We start from the raw sequence: 24,926 nt of genomic DNA, 5'->3' as shown, positions 1-24,926 counted from the left end.
TTTCGCAGCAACAAATAAAAGGGGGAAATATTCTCACTTGTGCCTTTTATAGTCGTGAAGGATTTTGAAGAGCTTCCGGGCCTGCAGGAAGGACTGAGAGAAGGGAAGAGAGAAACACAGTGCTCGAGAGAACACATGAGTATGGACATATCTCATATATATTGATATATATGTGATATATGATATCATACATATATACACACACACATATATATATATGTGTGTGTGTGTATATATGTATGATATCATATATCACATATATATCTATATATATTTGAACCCACAACCTCTGACTCCAAAGCCCGGGCTCTTTCCACTGAGCCACTCTTTCTCTGATATATGTGATATATGTATGTGTGTGTATATATATATCACTCTGTGCCTCAGTTGCCTCATCTGCAAAATGGGGGTTAATACTGCAAGCCCTATGTGGGACATGGAATGTGTCCAAACTGATTATCTTGTATCTACCCCTGCTATTAGTCCAGAGCCTGGCACCTAGTAAGTGCTTAACAAATATCATAAGAAAACAATTCTCCCTAGAATTGTGGAATGGCAGAGAACACCACCTCCTCTAATGCCTTTGTCCTGCAGATATATACATATACACACATACATACATCACATATATCAGAGAAAGAGTGGCTCAGTGGAAAGAGCCTGGGCTTTGGAAACAGAGGTTGTGGGTTCAAATCCCAGCTCTGCCACTTGTCAGCTGTGTGACTTCAGGCAAGTCACTTAACTTCTCTGGGCCTCAGTTACCCCATCTGTAAAATGGAGATGAAGACTGTGAGCCCCCCCGCCCCCCCCGCCCCCCCCGTGGGACAACCTGATCACCTTGCAACCTCCCCAGCACTTAGAACAGTGCTTTGCACATAGTAAGCGCTTAACAAATGTCATCATTATCAATCGTATTTATTGAGCGCTTCCTGTGTGCAGAACACTGTACTAAGCGCTTGGGAAGTACAAGTTGGCAACATATAGAGACGGTCCCTACCCAACAGTGGGCTCACAGTCTAAAAGGGGGAGACAGAGAAGAAAACCAACCATACTAACAAAATAAAATAAATAGAATAGATATGTACAAGTAAAATAAATAGAGTAATAAATATGTACAAATATATATACATATATACAGGTGCTGTGGGGAAGGGAAGGAGGTAAAATGGGGGGATGGAGAGGGGGACGAGGGGGAGAGGAAAGAAGGGGCTCAGTCTGGGAAGGCCTCCTGGAGGAGGTGAGCTCTCAGTAGGGCCTTATTAATATCATTATATCTGCTGATGAGGGAACCCAGGCGAACACCGGCTTTTCCATTTCACTACTGGGTGGTGCTTGATTTTCTTAATAGATCTAAAGGGGAACTAGGGAGATCCATCAATCAACTGTATTTATTGAGTGCTTACTGTGTGCAGAGCACTGTACTAAGTGCTTGGGAGAGTACAATATGACAGAGATAGTAGACATGCTCCCTGCCCACAAGTAGCATCGCCTAGTGGATAGGGCCTGGGCGTCAGAGGGTCCTGGGTTCTAATCCCAGCTCTGCCTCTTGCCTGTGGTGTGAGCTTGGACAAATCACTTCACTTCTGTGTGCCTTAGATCCCTCATCTGTAGAATGGGGAATAAGAGTGTGAGCCCCATCTATCTGGAACAGTGACTGTGTCCAACCCAATTACTTCATGTCTACCCCAGCGCTTAGTACGGTGACTGGCGCACAGTAAGCGCTTAACAAATATCAGTTATTATTATTATTATGGAGCTTATAGTCTAAAGGGGGAGACAGACATTAATACAAATAAATTATGGATATGTACATGAGTGTCGTGGGGCTGAGGAGGTGGTGAATACGGAGTACAGATCCACGTGCAAGGGTGATGCAGAAGAGAGAGGAGTAAGGGAAGTGAAGAAGGCCTCTTGAAGGAGATGTAATTTTAATAAGGCTTTGAAGGTGGGCAGAGTGATGGTCTGTGGGATGTGAAGGGGAGAGGGAGCTCCTCCTCCTAGGGGAAAGAAGCCCAGGGGGGGGCCTGCCTGAGGCAGCTGGATCCCTGGATAAGGACCTTGGATGATAATCAATCATTGGATAAGCTGGATAAGGACCTTGGATGATAATCAATCAATCAATGGCACTTATCGAGTGCTTACTATGCGCGGAGCACTATACTAAGTGCTTGGGAGAGTACAATACAATAGAATTGGTAGACATGATTACCACCCTTTACAGTCTAATCCTTACAGCCGAAAAAGTTCTGTCCTAAGGAGTTTGTAAACTAGATTTTAAGGTGCCAGAGGGCAGGGACTATGTCTATGAACTCTAATGTGCTCTCCCATGTGCCCGGAAAAGGCGCTAAATGATCGAGTCTCCTTCCTCACCATGGTTCCAGAATTGTGAGCCTCCCAAAACCACATTTCCCCCCTCCTCTTCTCCATACACCCCTCCATTCTAAGGGCAGCAGACTGGGTGGGCAGGAGAGAGAGAGGAAGAAAGGATTGAGATCCTTCAAGGGGTGCTCCCCACCAGTCACCCAAATGCAGTACTTACAGAACGAAGAAGGGAGGATTCTTCTAAAGACTTTCTGAAGTGTGTCCTGCACCAACTTTGGGTGACAAACTGATCAGCGCTGGCACGGAAGCAGGAATCGCCCCAAGAAGGAGTGGAGTCTGGCCTGGGAGGTTCTCTGAGAGCTCTGGGGTAGGTGAGCGCCTCTTTAAAAACATCTCTGTGCTGACTTGGGGCAGCTCCCAGAGAGATGATCTGATGGGCCATTTACCTTTGGACAGTCGAGAAATACAAAAATTGTAAAAATGGAAGAGGAGATACGAGAAAGGAAATTATGTGATCTTCAAGCAGGCCATTCCTGCTGAGAAATGAATCGATCAATGCTTACTGGGTGCAGAACACTGCGCTACGTGCTTGGGAAAGTAGACCGCTGATGACCGAGAAATAACTGCAAAACCCTTGTTTTTGGCTATAATCTATGAAAATGAAGTGAAGGCCAGGTATTCACAACAGCTTCAACACAGGCAAGCAATTCTTACCCGAATGGCAAGGGTCCAGCAGAGGTGTACTACTGTACGTCCAAGGACAAAATGGGCAAGAGATTCTCTCACTGACGCCTTCAAAGATATAATATCTCACCATTTGCAGCATTGTCTTCGAACCCAAGGCCAGCTTCGTGTGATTCACCAACCTATATGTGGGTTGCTTTTAGAGGATTAGTAGTTCCGCTGGAAAGACTTTGAAATTTTTCCTTTAATATTGCAAATAAGCGAGTCAGTAACAGCCTTCCCAACCGTTATTCTGGGAGCACGCTACCAGGATTTCAGTGGATAATGGAGCAAAATCACAAGAAACAAAGGTGTGTGTCGGGAATGAAAAACACTTTGGAACATGGTTATAGCTGCTTATTTAATACAAATCAAATGTCTCCGATAGCATACTCGATAAAACCTTAACCAAAGGAACTTCAAATTAATCAAATACTAATGGTTACGTTCTATGATCATTTTAACACTTAGATACATACTGAGTTTATCAAAATTGCACAGAGATAAGTTCAATAAAATCGAGATAAAAATAAATAATAGAAATCCCTAATTTTTACCTATCTAGGCTTTTAATATAAAAACAAGTATAAAATCTCTCCCCCCACCGCCCACCAAAATCTCAACTCTGCTACAATGAAATAAAAACTCTAGAATTCAGTGTTTTTTGCAAATACATTGAAGTGGCAAAGACAGAGAGTATTTTTGGAGGGTCCAAATTCAAAGTGCATTTTGGATTTGCTAGGGGCGGTGTCTTCAAAAGCACTGGAGTCTCCGGGGAGGATTGCACTGCTAGCTGGGTGAGCCCGTGATCTTCTATTCGTCCTCAGGCGGTTCTTCTAGGCCCCTTTCAGGATGCATCATGGTAAAAAGTGCTTTGAATCTTCTGCTCCTAGAAGCCGCTCTGTTCCCATCAGTGACATGGATAATTTGGTTCTTTCACTCCCTCCGGGTCTTGTTCCCCCACCCAAAAACCTGATCAATACAGCAAACCCACTCAGTATTCTCCACCTTTCCGTCCTATCGTGGGCAAATGGAACTGCTTCATATTAGAGTTGAGGTCCTTCCGGGCTTCCATCTGTTAAAAAAAATTATGGACACGTTCATTTAGGGCTACTGTGCACCCTGAGGACAGGCTATTAAGCAAGTCCGAAATCCGCACCTTGCTGCTGGTCCCAATGCACTTCAGAGGCTTTAGTTTCGGCATCTTGCCATTGACTCCACAGCGGCTAAAAACTGAGCGTATTGAAGGGCTGGAGTAGGAAGTCAGTTTGGCTACCCCAGAAACATTAAGTTTTGGCAATTCCACTGGATAAGCTGGTCCCTGTCTTATTGGATGGTTCTCAGTTTGCTTCAGAGACTGCTTTAAAAAAAAATGAGAAGTTCAGTTTAAATTCCTGGGGATTTCATTTTTTTTTTCTAAATAAGAGAAATATGAAAAAGGCCCTCTATTCCCATTTTGATTTTTCGTGGATTCACACAGTTTAACTACAATGAACCGAGGCATTCCCAATGGCTGTTTCTCTTTGCTAGCTGGGCCCTAACTCTTTGCAAACCTTCTCCATCCCCCCTCAAGCAGCCACACGGCCAAAGCTTAGCAACTGCACGAGTGGCAGGCTGAGCCACCAGCTGGAGATCTGAGCGCTCGTCCCCCGGAGGAGTAGCTTCGGACATCTCACCTCCCTTTGGCCGAGAAAACCCCCCTCTAGCTCCTTATGTCTTCGACTGGTTCTGCAGCATGCACACAAGTCATTCTGTGACGTCGCTGCATCGCCTTGAGACAAGCAGTGCTTCCCATGACATCAGTCTGTTGCCCTGTTGTGCACATGCCCTCAAATCACGATGACGCATGCAACCTCTCGCGGGCGGTCCGCCTGAGAAGCACTTGCCCTGACTGCTCCCACAGCAGATGCCTCTCAACTAAGTGGCTCCATCTCACACCCTTCTGCCACCACCTTGATGGGGGCCAGAGAGCCTGCTTTGCCATCTTTGTGAAGGGTTCACATCGCTCCCCTGTCATCATGCCACAGCCTGAAGCGGTTACTTACCTCACTTACTGTCTGAAGCCGGCCCTGGGCCCTAAACAGAAAGAGGGTAACACAGTAACAGAGCAACTTGGCCTGGTGCACTGACCCCCATGTGGAGCAGTTTATTTGAGAGGAGCACTGCAATAAAGACCTGCTAAAGTTATTTCAAAACACAAAAATTACAACCTAGCTCAAGGCACAATGGTGCCGCAGAGCTTCTAATCCCTAGAATGGCATTCATTCATTCAATCGTATTTATCGAGCTTCCTGTGCACAGAGCACAGTACTAAGCAATTGGAAAGTACAGTTTGGCAACAGATAGAGACAATCCCTATCCAACAATGGGCTCACATTCAGACTCCACTACTTGGATGTTCCATTTCAACTTTCATTGTTACAGTTGGATCTGCAGCTAAAGACTCCTAAAGGACCTAAACAGATTAAAACTGTCTACAACCAGAGGCTGAGATCTGGCTTCCTGCTCCTGGGTGTGGGTCAATTTTCAATCAATCGTATTTATTGAGCACTGTGTGCAGAGCACTGTACTAGCTGCTTAGGAGCGTACAATATAACAGAGTTGGTAGACGTTGGTAGACACATTCCCTGCCCACGAGTTTACCATCTAGAGGGGGGAGACATTAATATAAATTACAGATATGTACATAAGTGCTGTGGGGCCTGGGGCGGGGGATAAGAGAAGCAAATCAGGGTGGCGCAGAAGGAAGTGGGAGAAGTTTCAAGTGGATTTCATCAGAACAAATTAAGAGAAGACTTGTGAATGATCACTAACACCAGAACCCAACCCCCTGGTAAGAATAGAGACACCCATGGGCCTCCAAATGAGGTAGATGGCAATCTCGTCCAAAAGAATAATGAATACTCCCCCCCTCTTTCCAAGAATTGTGAGGCGATTACTCTGATTACTTAATTCTCTCTAGGTAATAGTCAACTTCAGGTAGTCGGGCAGAGGAGCGGCTCATCAGTACTAATAAACTGCTCCATTTAAAATCCATCAGGCAGGGGGTACATTGGGCTCACCGAGTCAGCTTGTTACCTGTTTTCTGGCCTCCTTTGAATGTCGCCACATGGGACGAGCTGATTCTGGCCCCATCGTGTGTTCTGGCAGGTCTACTTTTCGGCTCATGGCAAGAAGCTGTTTCTCTCCTAACCTGCAGGGAATGGAAAATGGGCAGGAGAAGACATCAGAGCTGCAGAACAATGTCAGGGATCCAGAATAACTGGAACCAAGAGGCCTCCATTTCACGGATCTTTTGCATCCTTGCCTTTCACCTTGCCACCCGTTGGTTGGCTTAGGGTCTGAGGAAAACCCTCCAGCCTCCCTGCTTTCTCACTGTTGACTGGCTGGAAGTCAGTCTGGCCAGCAGACAGATGCCCCCACTTTTCGTCTCCCACCACACTCTGTCCTGGCTAGCTAGTCCAGGAGCAGGCTTGATGGCCACGGCTGGCCCCAATCGCTACCTTTCATTCATTCATTCAATCAATCGTATTTACTGAGCGCTTAATGTGTGCAGAGCACTGTACTAAGCACTTGGAAAGTACAGTTCAGCAACAGATGGAGGTAATCCCTACCCAACAACGGGCTCACAGTCTAGAAGGGGGGAGACAGACAACAAAACAACAGGAATCAATAGCATCAAAATTGATACACAGAATTATATATACACATCATTAATAACATTAATAGAATAATAAATATATACAAATATTCACAAGTGCTGTGGGGAGGGGAGGGGGTAGAGCAGAGGGAGGGAGTAGGGGTGATGGGGAGGAGGAGCAGAGGAAAAGGGGGGCTCAGTCTGGAAAGGCCTCCTGGAGGAGGTGAGCTCTCAGTAGGGCTTTGAAGGGGGGAAGAGAGCTAGCTTGGTGGATGGGCGGAGGGAGGGCATTGCAGCCTGGGGGGAGGACGTGGGCCAGGGGTCGACAGAGGGACAGGCGAGAACGAGGCACAGTGAGGAGGTTAGTGGCAGAGGAGCGGAGGGTGCGGGCTGGGCTGTAGAAGGAGAGAAGGGAGGTGAGGTAGAAGGGACAAGGTGATGGAGAACCTTGAAGCCAACAGTGAGGCGTTTTTGCTTGATACAAAAGTTGACAGGCAACCACTGGAGATTTTTGAGGAGGGGGGGGTGACATGCCCAGAGCATTTCTGTAGAAAGATAATCCGGGCAGCAGCGTGACGTAGAGACTGAAGTGGGGAGAGACAGGAGGATCTGAGGATCTTCTGGTAGGCAAGGCCGAGGAAGATGCTACTGCTCTGGATGTTTTGGCTGGTGATGGTAGCACAGACACCCCCAGAACCCAACTCATCTCTGCTCCAAGGGAGAAGGGGAGGAAGCTGTCGCTTGAGGCAGGTGTTGTGTCTAGACCAGCTAGAACAGAAGTGGTCAGACTGGAAACGTGTTTGGGAACAGACAGGAAACGTGGGTTTCCCTGCCTTCTTGTGGCTATGAAAGGGGAAGAGCCATGCCCATACCATCGTCCCTGGTTTGGATGGATGAGGTTGGGAAAATTGACGCTCGAGTGGACCACCAAAATACCATTTGATTTCTTGTCCTAATGATTGTGGTATTTGTTAAGTGCTTACTATATGCCACAGACTGTAGTAAGCACTGGAGAAGAGACAAGATAGCCTGGTCCCTCATGGGGCTCTCAGTCTAAAGTAGGAGGGAGCTCAGGTATTGAATCCCCATTTTGCAGACGAGGGAACTGAGGCCCAGAGAAGTTAAGTGACTTGCCCAAGGTCACACAGCAGGTACGTGGTCTGTGTCCCAGACCACAAGTGACTTGTCCCAGGTCTGTGCTCTTTCCACCAGACCACGCTGCTTGTCCTCAGAAGGTTTCGGTTAGATAAATTACTTGGACGGGATAACTAATGGAATATCTGCACAAGGATGAAGCATTTTTATTAGGAGGTTTTTCTGCCTCAGAGTCTGAGGACCAAATAACCAGCGAGAGGTTCCACAGAAATATATACCTAGATAATTAGGCAAGAAAAAAAAAAAGCTATGCTCATTTTAGTACAGCTTTTCCAACCCTACTCATGGTTTACCCGGACAGTCAGGGATAGAAGAAAGATGAGGCAGGGTGTGAGATGAGCAGCCAAGCAGGAAAGCTGTGTGGCCTGGTGGCTATAACTCGGGCCTGGAAGTCAGAAGGACTGGATTCAAATCCCGCTCAATGGTCACACAGCAAACAAGTGGCAGAGTCCTGTCCTTGTGGACAAGGATCATGTCTACCACCTCTGTTGTACTGCACAAGAAGCAACACGGTCCAGTGGAAAGAGCATGGGTGTGGGAATCAGAAGACCTGGTTTCTAATCGTGACTCCGCCACTTGTCTGTTGGGTGACCTTGGACAAGTCACTTCTCTGTGCTTCAGTTCCCCCATCTTCCAACGGGGATTCAATACCTGTTCTCCCTCTTACTTTGACTGTGTGCCCCATGTGGTACCTGATTATGATTTATCTACCCCAGTGCTTGGCCTACAAATACAATTGTATGAATACAAAGTACCACAATTATTTTTCCAATTTACTGCTGCCCAGCCCGTGGATTCTGCCCCAGCTGTCTCTGACTCTGAGCAGCACCACCTGCCTGGAGGAGCCCAGACTCAACCTGGAGCAGAGATGACATCAGCAAAGAACAGTCAACAGTGCTGTACTGAGAGCCAAATTCCCACCGCTCCGAAGTGCACGTAACATCGAGCTAATAATAATGATGATGGCATCTGTTAAGCGCTTACTGTGTGCAAAGCACTGCTCTAAGCGCTGGGGGGGGGATACAAGGTGATCAGGTTGTCCCACATGGGGCTCACAGTCTTAATCCCCATTTTCCAGATGAGGGAACTGAGGCCCAGAATTTAAGTGATTTCCCCGAAGTCACACAGCTGACAAGTGGCGGAACTGGAATTAGAACCCATGACCTCTGGCTCCCAAGCCCATTCTCTTTGCTCTGAGCCACGCTGATTCTCTTTCATGGGCCTCTGTGACATCAGCCGACCCTACCCCGCCGGCTCCAGCCGCAGCAACTCCAGCGTATCCCTGGAGACAGACACAGTTGGCTTCTCAAAGGACTCCCCAAATTCCAGGTTCAGTGAACTGTGCTTAGAAAAATCTTCAAGTTCAAAAGAACTAACTGGGGCCCAGCCTCTATCCTGTCCCGCCTTTAAAATGTAGATCCCTTTAGCTCCAATTCAATTAAACCCAATGTTTTTCCCCATGGGCAGAGTCAGAAGCAATCTCCTCAGAGTTTTGAAAGTCTGCTCTACTGGATTTCCGAGTCCCACTCAAATCCACTAAGGATGGTAGGGGCCTACCCACCTCTGTTCTCGGAAGCAGGAGTGCCGCAGTGCCTGCTTGGCACTGATTCTTTCGTCAGGATCGTATTCTACCATTGCGGATATGAGAGCGAGGCATTTCGGAGACAGATTGGACGTCAGCAGAGATATTCCTGATCCTTTTTTAAAGGGAAAATCAAAATTCACCGCTCTTGACCTGGGTTAAAAGTTCAAAGATAACATACAACTGTCATCTTTTAGAGTTACGCATCATAGTATCTGGCAGGTATCTCAATTACAGCTGAATCTGATTTAAATATGGCAAGATGTTTCTTCAGGGCTTTTAAAAAGTTAACTCTGTAGGAAAAGACTCTAGTGTCCAACCAAGATTAATACCATGTTTCTCAGGGGAAGAGGCAATGGGGAAGCAGCGTGGCCTAGGGGATAGAGCAGAGGCCTGAGAGTCAGAAGGACGCGGGTTCTAATCCCGATTCCACAACCTGTCTGCTGTGTGACCTTCGGCAAGTCACTCAACTTCTCTGTGCCTCAGTTCCCTCATCTTTAAGTGGGGATTAATACCGAGAGCCCCATGTGGGACATGGACTGTGTCCAACACGATTAGCCTGTATCCACCCCAGTGCTTAGTACAGTGCCTGGCACATAGTAAGCCCTTAACAAAGACAATTAGAAAAGAAAAAGTCTGGAGGAATAGGAGACTTTGACTTGGCTGGTTTGAGGGGAAGGAAGCGAAGGGGAAAAAAATGAATGACGAGAAGGTGGCGAGATGGTCTCCGAGAACTCTAGCAAAACGATGGTTGGTCCCAAAAACAGTCTCCCACCTGCCACAAAATCTCAGAATACACATACCTTGAAGAAAGTTGAGGACTGTAATGTTTCAGCTCAGGAATTTAGGCACCCCCTTCAAACATGCTGTGACCTCTGTTTCACCTTTTATAAACAAGAATAATCTCTAGCTACTGAAACAGCCACCCCAGGAAGAGCTTTGTAGCTTCAGAAGCTGCCTGGTGGACAGAAACAGTCCCCCTAAACTTAGGGGGTACCCTGCACCCTCACCACTACAATCCCCTTCTACAGCAGCCCAACTGCCAATCTGACCCAGGAAATAAACTCCTCTGTGGGGCAAGGGAGGAATTTTTTAAACATTTTAAACATGAGAACTTCAGCTAGGTAGAATGTTCTACCTAGGACCATTGCTCATATGGCCACTCAAATACAGACTGGTGAAGTGGAAATTTTGGGGGTGAACCTAGGAGTCACCCAATAGCTTCTGAGGGTGGGGCGAATTAAAATACGCAGGGCTGGTGGCTTCTCCTCCTTCGTTTGACCGAAGGGGAAATAGTCAGGGCCTAGCCACCTGGGGCAGAGCGATGCTACTGTAGACTTTAAGGTCATTAAGGGCAAAGACTGTGTCTGCTAATTCTGTTGTACCGTACTCTGCCAAGCGCCTGTACAGTGTTCTGCACATAGTAAGCACTCAATAAATACCACTGATTGATAGAAGATGACTCATTCTCTGCCTCGATATTTGCTCACATGTCCTAGCTAGATTACTGATATACATCATTACCATCTCTGGAAAATCATCCCTAGCTCTTATTCTGTTGGGCATTTCCAGCTCTCTTTGTAATTTATATTTGGAGAACGGCTTTCATCATTGGGCATCACTGTTCAAACAAAATTACTACTCCCTGCAAAGCCACTGAGGTCACCGTATAAACACAAATTACTACTCCTTGCAAAACGACCGAGGATACCTAGGTTGAAGATTTGTCCACAAGCCGCAGAGCAAATTGGTACAAAAACCCAGCCAGGGACCAGGTATTATAAATCTTCTGTGGGCCAAAAAACCCACCATCCTGAAAAATCAAACCTATCTATTTATTGCACAGTTATCTGGATCTCTGTTTAAAAACAAGAAGGGCCAAACCTACTTACTGTTTGAATTTAGTAAGCGTCTTCTGTGCAGGTGTGCCTATAATCTCATGGATTTTTGTGATTTGGTCCAGTTCATTAGCTCCAGGGAAGAGAGGGTGCAAGCTGAAAGAAGCGAAATGCGGCAAGGTGAGAAAACCGTTTGATTTTTCCTAAATAATAATTACTTGTTTAGTGATTACTCTGTGCCAAGCGCTGAAGTAGATACAAGTTAATCAGATTGGAGACAGTCACTGTCCTACATCGGGACACTGTCCTCATCCTACAGATGAGGTAATGAGGCACAGAAGAGTTAAGTGATTTGCCCAAAGTCACACAGCAGGCATGTGGTGGATCCTGGATTAGAACCCATGCCCTTCTGACTCCTGGGCCCGTGCTCTATCCACTAAGCCACGCTGCCTCTACTAAAACAACATCAAGGGAAACAAATGCTGACTGCTTTTTTTAATGGTATTTGCTAAGAGTTTATTATGTGCCAGGCTAAGTGCTGAGGAAGACACAAACTAATCAGGTTGGACACTGTCCATGTCCCACGTGGGGCTCACAGTCCAAATCCCCATCTTCACAGATGAGGAAACTGAGGCACACAGAAGTGAAGTGACCTGGCCATGGTGACAAAGCAGACCAGGAGCCGGAATTAGAACACAATCCTCTGAGTCCCAGACCCATGCTCTTTCCATCAGGCCACGCTGCTTCTCCCCATGATCACCCATGAATACCTTCCCAAATCTAATATATTTTAATAATTGCACCTGTATATATGTGTATATGTTTGTACATATTTATTACTCTATTTATTTATTTTACTTGTACATATCTATTCTATTTATTTTATTTTGTTAGTATGTTTGGGTTTTTTTTCCTCTGTCTCCCCCTTTTAGACCGTGAGCCCAATGTTGGGTAGGGACTGTCTCTGTATGTTGCCAATTTGTACTTCCCAAGCGCTTAGTACAGTGCTCTGCACATAGTAAGCGCTCAATAAATATGATTGATTGATTGATTACTCCATCCTCCTCAACATCCCAACTGTCTACAGACACCATGAACCACTCCTTCTTCTGAAAACACTGTGTAACCTAGGTTTACCCGACAATTCACTATCGGTTCTCCTCTTACTTCTCTTTCACCACCCTTCCTCTGTCTCCCTCAAGGCTCTGTTCTGGATTCCCTCTGCAATTTACACTCACTCCCTTATGGAGTTCATCTGCTTCAACTACCTCATCTACCCAGAAGACTTCCAATTCTACCCCCATTAGCCGTACATCTCTCCCCTGCTATTTCAAGTTCCTCCCTCAAGAACATCTCTAAATAGATGTCCAGCTGACACCCATTTAGAAGCAGCGTGGCTAGGTGGAAAGAGCCTGGGCTTCGGAGTCAGCGGTCGTGGGTTCTAATCCCGGCTCCGCCACTAGTCAGCTGCGTGACTTGGGCAAGTCATTTCACTTCTCTGTGCCTCAGTTACCTCATCTGTAAAATGGGGATTAAGACTGTGAGCCCCACGTGGGACAACAGGATTAACTTGTATGTACCCCAGCGCTTAGAACAGTGCTTGGCACATAGTAAGCGCTTAACAAATACCATAATTATTATTATTATCATTTCAAGAACAACAGTAAACTCTTCACCTTCCTTCCCAAATCCTCTCCTCCACCTAAATTTCCCATCACAGTTGACAACATCATCATCCTCCACGTCCCTGACGTCCACAGTCTTGGTACTGCATTCTCGTCAACCCCCATATTCAGCCTGTCACCCAATCTTGTCGTTCTTTCCTCCACAAGATTTCGAGGATCCGCCCCTTCGTGCCAGCCCAGGAGCCTGTCATATCCTGACTCGGCTCCTGCACCAACCTAGTTGATCTCCCCACCTTCGGTCTTCCAAATCCACACTTCACTCTGCTGGTCCAGACTTCTGAGCTCAGGTGTCATTCTGCGCCCATCGCTCCACTTCTCAAAAGGCTCCAATGACTGCCCATTCTTTTCCACAACCATCAAAAATAACTATTAGCTTTAAGGCCCTCAGTCAGGTCCCTTCTACCTATCTACCCACTCTCTTCTCCCACCACACTCCCCTTAAGCTAGGCTCCTCACTGGGACTCTTCATCGCTCCCACCACCGACCTATTGCTCACGCCCTCCCTCCTGCCTGGAACGCCCTCTTGCCTTTTTTTTATAGTATCTATTAAACGCTTACCATGTGTCAGGTACTCTACTAAGCGTTGGAATAGATACAAGCTTAACAGCATTGGGTTGAACATAGTCCATGTCCCACGTGGGGCTCAGAGTCTTAATTCCCATTTTACAGACAGGTAACTAAGGCACAGAAGTGAAGTGACTTGCTCAAGGTCACACAGCAGATAATTGGCAGAGCTGGGATTAGAACCCAGGTCCTTCTGACTCGCAGGCCCTTGCTCTACCCACTAGGCCATGCTCCTTCTCTTGGGGCTCCATTCCCCTTTACATCCAACAGATCTCCGCTTTCATCTCTTCAAAGCCCTTCTGAAATCACATCTCCAAATAATTTCTCATCTCCGCTCTTCATATTTCCCAACTATCACTTCCAATCACTAAGCACTGGGACTCACAACCCTCCGAGAGCTTATCCCGTTGTTGGGTAGGGACCGTCTCTATATGTTGCCGACTTGTACTTCCCAAGCGTTTAGTACAGTGCTCTCTGCACACAGGAAGTGCTCAATAAATACATTTGAATGAATAAATGTATGCATCTTTATACTCATTACTTCCTCCTATCTGTAACTGATTTTGGTGTCTGTTTTTTTCTCAGAATGTACGCTCCTTGAGGTCACGGACCACATTCACTAATTCTATTACATTCTCATCATCAATCGTATTTATTGAGCGCTTACTGTGTGCAAAGCACTGTACTAAGCGCTTGGGAAGTACAAGTTGGCAACATATAGAGACAGTCCCTACCCAACAGTGGGCTCACAGTCTAAAAGGGGGAGACAGAGAACAAAACCAAACATACTAACAAAATAAAATAAATAGAATAGATATGTACAAGTAAAATAAATAGAGTAATAAATATGTACAAGCATATATACATATATACAGGTTCTCCCTAGGGAGTGCTTACTACAATGCTCTGCACTCAACAAATATTTCTGGCTAATCAATCAATCATATTTACTGAACGCTTACTATGTGCCAAGCACTATACTAAGCATTTGGGAAAGTATAATAGAGTTGGAAGACATGTTCCCTGCCCACAATGAGCTTACAGCCTAGAGAATAATAATGGTGGTATTTGTTAAGAGCTTACTATGTGCCAAAGACTATGGTATTGATGATGACGACTGTGGTATTTGTTAAGCGATTACTATGTGCCAGGCACTGTATTAAGCGCTGGAATTGGTACAAGCAATCAAGTTAGACTTTTAGACTGTGAGCCCACTGTTGGGTAGGGACTGTCTCTATATGTTGCCAATTTGTACTTCCCAAGCGCTTAGTACAGTGCTCTGCACATAGTAAGCGCTCAATAAATACGATTGATGATGAAGTTAGACATAGTCCCATATATCCCATGTGGGGCTCACAGTCTCAATCCCCATTTTACAGATGAGGTAGGTAATTGAGGCCCAGAGAAGTGAAGTGATTTGCCCAAGGTCATACGGCAGACAACTGGCAGAGATGGGATTAGAACCCATGACCTTCTAACTCCCAGATCCATGCTCTATCCACTATAACAAAATCATATCAGACCCAGTCCCTCTCTCACACGGAGCTCACAAAATAAGTAGGAAGGAGAACAGGTCCTGAATCCCCATTTTATAGACTGATAGAAATTCAAGGAGATGGCAAAATGTAGTGTAACTTTGTCAAGCTTGTCCTCTACTACATTCACTCCTGGTTAACAGTGGTGGTTTTGTCACAAAAAGGTAGCCCAGCCCCATTTCTGGAAGGGCTGGTTGAACCAGGTGGGAAAATGCCTTGCACCATCACAGACCCTTGGGTTTATCCTGTTTCCTCAAGCAGCCAAATATTTCCAAAGCTCCCAGCTCTCCTCCGGGACAAACCTTCTGTGGGAAATGTCAGTTCTCTGGCCTGCCTCATCCTTCCACAGCAGCAACAAGACATTTATCAAATCAATCAGTGGCATTTACTGAGCACTGACTGCATGCAGACCACATACTAAGTCCTTGGGAAAGTACAACACAGAGTCGGTAGACATGGTCCCTGTCTACAAGGAGTTTACAGTCTACAGGATCTGCCCTTCGGGAGACTCCCCTCTCTCTCACCAAGGTGTGCACTCCGCTGAAAACTTTAATCTCAGTCCATCAGTCTGAGTTGTACTACAGAAAGCTGCAAACCCCAAGATTCATTTTGAGATTATCAACCCAGTTAGTTAATGCTAAATGCACTGGAGGAGGAGTTTCAGCAATTTTCTTGGGGGGAAAAAAACCTACTGCTGAACATTTTAAAATAAGAGGGTTTATTTTCCAGAAGATTTCTTTCTTGTGGCTTTCAGGACCCCCAGAGTTTCTGTTCACCTCCTCCCTACTACCTTCAAAACACTAGGCCAAAGAGTAGGCAAACCAGCAACTGAATTTCTTAATCTCTTAAACAGCGGCCTTTGAGTCACCTGCAGTTCTCTTCTTAGACTACTATCTGAAGCAACAAGAGATTGGGTTATAAATTAAATGCAAGTCTCCAGTCTATTGGGTTTGGCGGGAATATTCATGATTTGAACGACTTGTAGACAGATAACCCCCTACCGCCACCCTAACTCTGAAGAGGAAACATGGAATTTAAAATTGCTCCAGGTATCTTTAAGTAATAACCCTGAACCTAAAAACATATTCATAGACACACTGAGAAACCTCCTACATATGTCTGTTGGATTGGATTTTTTTTTCCTTTTCTGCACCCTAACCAAGAGAAAGTCGTCTTTCTTTAATATGCTACTAATAGCAGGATTTTCACCCTCTGAAAATTGTTTATGCCTTAAGCTATAATGTGGACTTCTGCTGAAAAGCAATGTTGGTTGCACTGGGGCTCGAGCCCAATATGCAAGATCGGAAACTAATTACGACTCTACTTTCTAATTCCAAAAAGTTCATTTTCCTAGCAAAATGTTTACAAAGGATTTAGCATTTCTGGAATTGCTTGAAGCCAGCTATTACCCAGATTCAATTATTAATTTATTCTGCTCAGAAAATCGACTCTGGGTTTTACAAGAGAAAGGAATGAAAAACAAATAAAAGCTTTGACTCATCCTGATTATTCATACAAGCAGGCCAATTTACACATGGCCAAAGGCCACGGGGCTTGAGAGGAATCTGGGCCAGACTGCCCAGGACTTGGCCATTCTATAAATCCCTTCTTCACAGAAGAGACTTCTTCGGGCCTCCTCTTGCTCTGTTTGTGGAAGGATAAGGCCAGAGTGGAAGAGTATGTGTGTTTAGGATTTCATTTTGTTGAAGAGGGGGAGACAAAAAACGACAGAGAAGCCGAGTGGCCTACCGGACAGAACTCGGGCCTGGGAGTTGGAGGGATCTGGGTACTAATCCCAGCTCTGCTGGGTGACCTTGGGCAAGTCACTTAACTTCCCTGTGCCTCGGTTACCTCATCTGTAAAATGGGGATTAAGACTGTGAGCCCCATGTGGGACAGGGACTGTGCCCAATCTGATTGGCTTCTATCTACCCCAGTGCTTAGTACAATGCCTGGCTCATTATAAGTTCTTACCAAATAATATAAGTGGCAGTGGGCGGGGGGAGATCACACTCAGAAATTCAACTGCACAAATACTAGGTCGGGCCTTGAAGGAGTAACCTGAAAATGGATGCTTGCTTTCCTCCCGTTATTACACGGGAGGATTTCAAGCATTTACTATTACAATGAATTATTTTGAAATACACTCGCGTTAGCAGTGTGGATCTTTTTAAGGTCATGTGTTCACGAAAAATCAGTAATTTAAAAAATATGAAGTAGGTAGGTCTGATGGACTCTGCCGTTCAAAGCGACAGCTTTCACTTATTAAATTAAAAAAAAAAAATGAAGTTAGCAATTACAGATTTCCAGAATAGCTCCTAAACTGAGAAGCTGTTATTATCAGGTGAAAGGAATGACAGCAAAAACCACAGGTCTCGGCTCTTCAGGGAATCAATATATTTTAAGGAAAATGTATTGGTTTTAACAAATGAATTTGGGATTAAGAGTTATCTAAATGTTCCCCAAATGCCTAGTATAGTGCTCTGTACTCAGCAGTGCTCAACAGATTCTATTATTAATAATGGTTGGTAATGACTATCAACCATTCAAATTTATTGAGGGCTTACTATGTGCAGAGCACTGTACTAAGAGCTTGGGAGCTTATAATACACCAGAATTAGCAAACACGTTCCCTGCCCATGATGAACTTATGGTCTAGAGGGGGAGATGACAGTAATATGAATAAAGAGGTCATTTATAATATATCATTTAAAGATATGTACATAAATGCTGAGGGGTTAAGGCAACTATCACAAGTTCAGAGGTCATAGATTGAAATGCATAGATGATGCAGAAGGGAGAGCGAGCAGTGGAAAATTTTCAAGGGTATACAGGGCCTTATGTTAATTGACTAACTTCTGTCAGAGAAGTTTCCAATATTACCCTGCAATTTCAAGGCCAATCTGAACCTACACGATGGAGAGAGGAAGCCAGATGACAGAGGAAAAACAGTTCCCAGCCTCATGAAGCAGAGGAAAGAGATGGAGTCCTAAGCATAGGAAAGGACTAAAAGGATTATGAAGCTAATTTTTTAAGAATCAGAGATGAATTCAATGTATTTGATATGTTAAGTCCGATCAGCCACAGTGTCCTTTAAAGCCCAAATTCTTAAGAATTGCCATTCTTCCATCTCAAGGCTAGATGGAAATTCTGCAGAAACAGTCTCCTTCAATCAAATTACCCAGAGAAACCTTATAACGAGCGACCTTGAAGGTCCAAAGAAGAAATAGTCTTGAATTGAAAGTTCCTACTGTCTAGAATCTTGGAGAGAATAGCAAGCAAATTTTAAACTTGGGTATGGTAAACCAAAACTTCCTTAAATTTCAAGTCACCTTAGCATGCCTGGGGTTGGATTATTCAGGCTGGAGATGATCAGACCATTTCCTCCTCCCACATTCTCACCCTGCTGCCCACCTGTATTTTATTTCTAGGCTCATTAAGCCTCCATCTGCTGGCTGAAGGGGAAAAGGAAGGAACGGAGAGAGGGGACAAACCGTAAGTGTTTTTGTGGCTGGCAAATCAATTTTAAAGGAGTCAAAAGTTTTTTGAAGGTGAGAGAAATTGAAAACCGGAGCTAAAGAGAATTTAGGATCACCTGTGTTTTTCACTTATTCACCCACCATGTCTTCCTCAGGAGCAGCATAGTAACAGCTCCTAAAAACACATCAAACCTGCAAAACCAGCCATAGTTACCAAGCCCAATTTCCAGGACTGTAATCTTGAAAGAAAAGTGTAAAAACAGACTTCTAGATCAGTGTTTACAGCGTTCCCTGGGCCTGATGCCACAGTTCTGTGCACAACCGTTTCTTCCAACCCAAACTACCTTCTCTTAATGCACAAATCAACGCCCTCAACACCACTCTCACCACTGAACTAAACTCTTTTGCTCTCCTGTCCCTCCGCCAACCTTGTACTACTAACCAGCGGCCCTGGTTCACCTTCACAGCCTGCTTCCTCCTCTCCTGTGCCCAAGCTGCGGCGCGCTGTTGGCAGAAATCCAGACATCTCTCTACTACAGCCCAGCCCGCACACTTTGCTCCTCTAATGCCAGCTTACTCACTGTGCCCTGATCCCATCAATCTTGCCACCAATCCCTTTCCCACGTCCCTTCTTTAGCCTGGAATTCTGCCCCTCTCCATATATGCCAGACCACCACTCTTCCCACTTTCAAAAGACTAGTAAGGTCACATCTCCCCCAAGAGACCTTCCCTAATTAAGCCCTCTTTTCCCTGGCCCCCTCTCCCTCTTCGTCAACTTTGCATTTGGATCGGTCACCTCTGGGCACTTGATATTTTCCCCACCCTGAAACCCCACAGCACTTAAGTGCACATCTTTAAATTATATGTTATAAATTACATATATATATAAATGTTTGCCTTCCCCTCTAGACTGTAAGTTCATTGTGGGTGGGGAACATGTCCACTAACTCTGTTGTACTATACTCTCCCAAGTGTCTAGTACAGTGCTCTGCACATAGTAAGTGCTCAATAAATACCATTGATTGATTGACTGATTCCAACACCATTTCCCATTATATCCAGAGAGGCTCACATTGTTGAACGAACGTGTCCTAATTCTGTCAATCCACTCTAGCCAAATACATAGCATAAGCACATGTTATGGCAGAACTGAATATAGTTCTTCATGAAGGTTTTACTATAAACTAACAATATTTAGCAGGTCAAAATATCTTTGGCTCCTTAATTTTCCATCCTTTCACTTGTTTTAAAGGGTGTACAGTCCAACCAAATTATTTTTTTAATACAGTGAGAAGTTGTCTGACTAAATTTACCAACAAACCACCGAATCTTGACAGACCAGAATTTGATTTTCAAATTACCTTTACTATTTATGGATGTGGTTATGGGCGCTGGGGCCTTCACTTCTGATTTACTGATTACATCAATGAACAGTTAGCGTAGAACAGTTAGTGTGGTTTAGCAAATGAGAGTTCACATTTTCTCAAAATGAACACTCTTTACCTTGAGATTTCATAGAAGACACAACCAGCACTCCACATGTCCATTTTGGAGCTATAGTACCCGTCTGTGAGAAGGCACTCTGGGGCTCGGTACCATCGGGTAGAGATATATTCTGTGTATGGTGGTCTGGAATAAACACTTCGACAAGATCCAAAGTCCCCCAATTTTAGGAGGTCTTTCTGCGAGGGGAAAAAAAAAAACCACAATGGCCACAAATGGTTTTATTAGAGTAACAAGAGAAGCTCTGAAAATTTCAATACAAACAGAAAATTAGTAAAAATATATATTTGCTTTTCCAGCTACTATTCTCTGATCTTTTCAGGCATCTGCACTCAAGTCCATAACTTATGCTTTAACACACACAATGGCTTTCTATCTGACAGGTTTACTGTTCTGGATATCTTTTCTGTTCTATATTACTTCAAGTTAGGTCATCGAACCATCTTGTAGCTCTAAAAATGAACCAAAAGAAATAATATGTTCTATTATGCCATATTGCAATTAAAGAGTCCTTAATCACATTTTAAATAGCCCTCACTGGTATTCACTGGTATCATTTTATTGTATTATTTTGAAGGGCTTGCCAATTCTCAGTACATAGTCAGAATATCCCTGTACATGAGCACTGAGGGGTGGCTGTTGCAAATTAAAATCAATCAATCAATCAATCGTATTTATTGAGCGCTTACTGTGTGCAGAGCACTGTACTAAGCGCTTGGGAAGTACAAGTTGGCAACAGATAGAGAGAGTCCCTACCCAACAGTGGGCTCACAGTCTAAATTAAAACCGGAATGCGTCAGATTTGTAAAATGATATACTTTGTGGCTTTCCTAGGCTTGGGACTTCTCTTTCTGTTTGGACATTTCCTGTTTGGTAAGGAATTTGTTTTCACAACATAAAGTTGGATTTCTATGGTTAGTCTGTTTACTATAAGGAAGTCAGAAAGGGGCTGGAGAAATAGATAATAGAAGCTAAACTTAAATTTAGCTTATTCATCCATTCGTTCATTCATTCATTCAATTGTATTTATTGAGGGCTTACTCTGTGCAGACCACTGTACTAAGTGCTTGGGAGAGCACACTATAACAGACACATTCCCTGCCCACAATGAGCTTACAGTCTAGAGGGGGAGAAAGACATTAATATAAATACAGATATGTACATAACTGCGGTGGGGCTGGGGGGAATGAATAAGGGGAGCAAGTCAGGGCGACACAGAAGGGAATGGGAGAAGAGGAAAGGAGGACTTAGGGAAAGCCTCTTGGAGAAGATTGTTCCTTCAGTAAAGCTTTGAAGATGGAGAGAGTAATTGTCTGTCAGAGTTGAGAAGGGAGGGATTTCCAGGACAGAGGCAGCATGTGGGTGAGGAGTGGCAAGATAGATGAGACTGAGGTATAAGGTTAGCATTAGAGGGGTGAAGCATGCAGGTTGGCGAGTGGCTAAGTGAGGTGGAGGGGGCAAGGTGATTGAGTGCTTTAAAGCCAATGGTGAGGAGTTTTTGCTTGATGTGGAGGTAGATGGGCAACCACTGGAGTTTCTTGAGGAGTAGGAAAATATGTCCTGAACGTTTCTGTAGAAAAATGATCCGGGTAGCAGAATGAAGTATGGACTGGAGTGGGGAGAGACAGGAGGCTGGGAGGTCAGCAAGGAGGCTGATACAGTAATCAGTGTGGGATAGGATAAGTGAATGCATTATCGCAGTAACAGTTTGGATGGAGAGGAAAGAGTAGATTTTAGCTATGTTGTGAGGTAGAACCGACAGAATTCAGTGATAGATTAAATATTTGGGTTGGATGAGAATGAGAAGTCAAAGTTACAGGCTTGTGAGGCAGGAAGGATCAATCAATCAATCAATCGTATTTATTGAGCACTTACTGTGTGCAGAGCACTGTACTAAGCGCTTGGGAAGTACAAGTTGGCAACATATAGAGACAGTCCCTACCCAACAGTGGGCTCACAGTCTAAAAGGGGGACGGAGAACAAAACCAAACATACTAACAAAATAAAATAAATAGAATAGATGTGTACAAGTAAAACAAATAAATAAATAAATACAGTAATAAATATGTACAAGCATATATACATATATACAGAATAGTGGTGCTGTCTACAGTAATGGGAAAGTCAGGGGGAGGGCAGGGTTTGGGTGGGAAGATAAGGCGCTCTGTTTTGGACATGTTAAGCTTAAGGTGACAAGAGGACATCCAAGTAGAGATGTCTTGAAGGCAAGAGTAAATGTGAGACTGCAGAGAGAGAGATCAGAGCTGGAGATGGAGATTTGGGTATCATCCACATACAAATGGTATAGTTGAAGCCACGGGAGGGAATGAGTTCTCCAAGGGTGTGAGTGTAGACAGAATAAATGGGAAGCCAGATCTGAACCTTGACAGATACCCACAGTTAGGGGGTGGGAGGCAGAGGTGGATCCCATGAAAGAGACAGAGAATTAGCAGCCAGAGAGATAAGAGGAGAACCAGAAGAGGACAGTGTCAGTGAAACTGAGGTTGGATAATGTTTCCGGGAGAAGGGGGTGGTCGACAGTGTTGAAGGTAGCTGAGAAGTCAAGGAGGATTAGGATGGAGTAGAGGCCATTGGATTTGGCAAGAAGGAGATCACTGATGACCTTTGAGAGGGCAGATTCTGAGGAGTGAAAGGGTCAGAAACCAGACTGGAGGGGTCAAGGAGAGAATTGGAGTAGAGGAAATTGAAACAGTGAGTGCAGACAACTTGCTCAAGGAATTTGGAGAGGAGTGGTAGCGGGGAGATGGGGTGATTATTGGAGGGAGCTGTGGGATCAAGGGAGGGGTTTTTTGTAGGATAGGAGAGACAAGGGCAGGTTTGAAAGCAGTGGGAAAAGAGCCACTGGAGATAGAACAGTTGAAGATGGCTGTTAGGGAGGGGAGACAGGAGGGGTCAAGTGTTTTCATAAGGTGTGAAGGAATGGGGTCAGATGCATAAGTGGAGGGGGTGGATTTTGAGAGAAGGCAAGAGATCTCCTCTAGAGATACTGCTGGGAAAGACCACTGTTGGGTAGGGACTGTCTCTATATGTTGCCAACTTGTACTTCCCAAGCGCTTAGTACATGGCTCTGCACACAGTAAGTGCTCAATAAATACGATTGATTGATGACAGAGTTGAAGAAGGGGCATGGGAGAGTTTAGGGAGATCACACTTGGAAGTGTCAATTTTCTTAATAAAGTAGGTGGCCAGGGCATTGGGGCAGTTTGTAGTTTCATTTGTTTTTAAAGTACCCGTTAAAAATGGAACTCCTAACCCTGTACTAATATTTTTATAAAATTTTTGAGTTTGACATCCCAGTTTCAACCTCTAATTTATATATTTTCCTATACAAAGGTTGAACATGCACTAGCACCTATAAGTTTATACATTACCATACTTATTTGCCAACTTGTACTTCCCAAGTGCTTAGTACAGTGCTCTGCACACAGTAAGCGCTCAATAAATACGATTGATTGATTATTTATGCCTCAATAGCTGTTTAAGAAATTCTTTTTAAAATGTGGCTTTTAATGAGCTGAATTCTCCTACATTCAATATTAAAGGCAAATTTGATAGTCCAGCAATAATTTTTAAAAAATCAAAATTGGAATCTTAGATTTCTTACCTTTATTAATATGTTTTCTGGTTTTACATCTCTGTGAAATATTCCATTTCTGCACCAATATAAAAAAAGGGAATAAAATTAACTGCTCCTAATGAGACCAAATTTTTTCCATTTACAAAAAATGAGGTAAAATCAGTAGGTTAAATTTATGGTATCTTACCTGTGCATGTGATCAAGAGACTTACATAACTGGTACATATAATTCATGATTTTTTTTTCTGATAACGGATGTCTTCTCCCTGTGCAGTTTATAGAATAGACAAATAAAGCTTTAAAATGTCATATCCCAATCTATGCTACCAGGAATATACCACATATTTTAACTTTTGATTTTTGTGCCTGCTCTTTTCCCCTCATTCTGTAATAGTCATGCTCATTTTTACAAACTTAAAAGATGGGTTTGCTTAGCCTGGACAACTTTCCAATTATTTTAGCAGTTCAGTTAAAATTGCCACCCACTTTATAATAATTATGACTACCCTAAGTTTTGATCGCCTTGAATCAACAGTGGCAACTCAAAATACCTTGAATCATTCATTCATTCAATCGTATTTACTGAGCGCTTACTGTGTGCAGATCACTGGGCTAAGCGCTTGGAAAGTACAAGTTGGCAACATATAGAGACGGTCCCTACCCAACAACGGGCTCACAGTCTAGAAGGGGGAGACAGACAACAAAACAAAACATGTGGACAGGTGTCAAGTCAGCAGAATAAATAGAAGTAAAGCTAGGTACACATCATTAACAAAATAAATAGAATAGTAAATATGTACAGGTAAAATACATAGAGTAATAAATCTGTACAAACATATATACAGGTGCTGTGGGGAGGGGAAGGAGGTAGGGCAGGGAGGACGGGGAGGAGGAGAGGAAAAAGGGGGCTCAGTCTGGGAAGGCCTCCTGGAGGAGGTGAGCTCTCAGTAGGGCTTTGAAGGGAGGAAGACAGCTAGCTTGGCAGATGCTCCCTGTACATGATAGAATTGAGAAGACAGAAATAGTTATCATGAAAATTTTATGGCAGTAATATGCGAAATCCTGGACTAACAGGTTCCATTGGATAACAGTGGTGATAACCCAAGGCCACGTCATTTTCATTGTTTCAAAAGGAAAAAATTACCCAACAAATGCACCAAGTGTCTTGTCCCAGAAGGAAACGAAAATGGTAACGAGAACACTAATTAATATTTTGCTTCTTGCTATTCCAAGGGTTAGGACAATACTTAAGTCTACTGGTCATGAAGCTCGGCTACAAATTGTGTGGTACTAACTGGCTCAA

At 44.2% G+C, this 24,926-nt stretch overlaps 1 protein-coding gene across 5 annotated transcripts in view; it reads right to left on the bottom strand.

Moving 5' to 3' along the window:
- Nucleotides 1–3,706: 3,706 nt before the first annotated feature.
- Nucleotides 3,707–24,926, bottom strand: part of MOK (MOK protein kinase) — a 62,112-nt gene continuing 40,892 nt past the window's right edge. For 2 of the 5 annotated variants that reach the window (XM_038751934.1, XM_038751936.1), the window contains 8 exons: nucleotides 23,811–23,889; nucleotides 23,651–23,699; nucleotides 20,026–20,204; nucleotides 11,315–11,416; nucleotides 9,402–9,575; nucleotides 6,124–6,238; nucleotides 4,205–4,405; nucleotides 3,707–4,120 (listed from right to left, as the gene is read on the bottom strand). In XM_038751934.1, coding sequence (XP_038607862.1) covers nucleotides 4,040–4,120; nucleotides 4,205–4,405; nucleotides 6,124–6,238; nucleotides 9,402–9,575; nucleotides 11,315–11,416; nucleotides 20,026–20,204; nucleotides 23,651–23,699; nucleotides 23,811–23,889 — 980 coding nt within the window. In that variant the 3' untranslated portion in view covers nucleotides 3,707–4,039. Of the gene's footprint in view, nucleotides 4,121–4,204; nucleotides 4,406–5,090; nucleotides 5,122–6,123; nucleotides 6,239–9,401; nucleotides 9,576–11,314; nucleotides 11,417–20,025; nucleotides 20,205–23,650; nucleotides 23,700–23,810; nucleotides 23,890–24,926 lie in introns of those variants that run through there. The other 3 variants (XM_038751935.1, XM_038751937.1, XM_038751943.1) reach the window with 3 other exon arrangements.

This window comes from Tachyglossus aculeatus, chromosome 1, assembly GCF_015852505.1.
Source record: "Tachyglossus aculeatus isolate mTacAcu1 chromosome 1, mTacAcu1.pri, whole genome shotgun sequence".
In the NCBI taxonomy this organism is placed as follows: Eukaryota; Metazoa; Chordata; class Mammalia; order Monotremata; family Tachyglossidae; genus Tachyglossus; species Tachyglossus aculeatus.
Note: the sequence above shows the minus strand (reverse complement) of the source record. Positions and strands in the feature narration are given on the sequence as shown.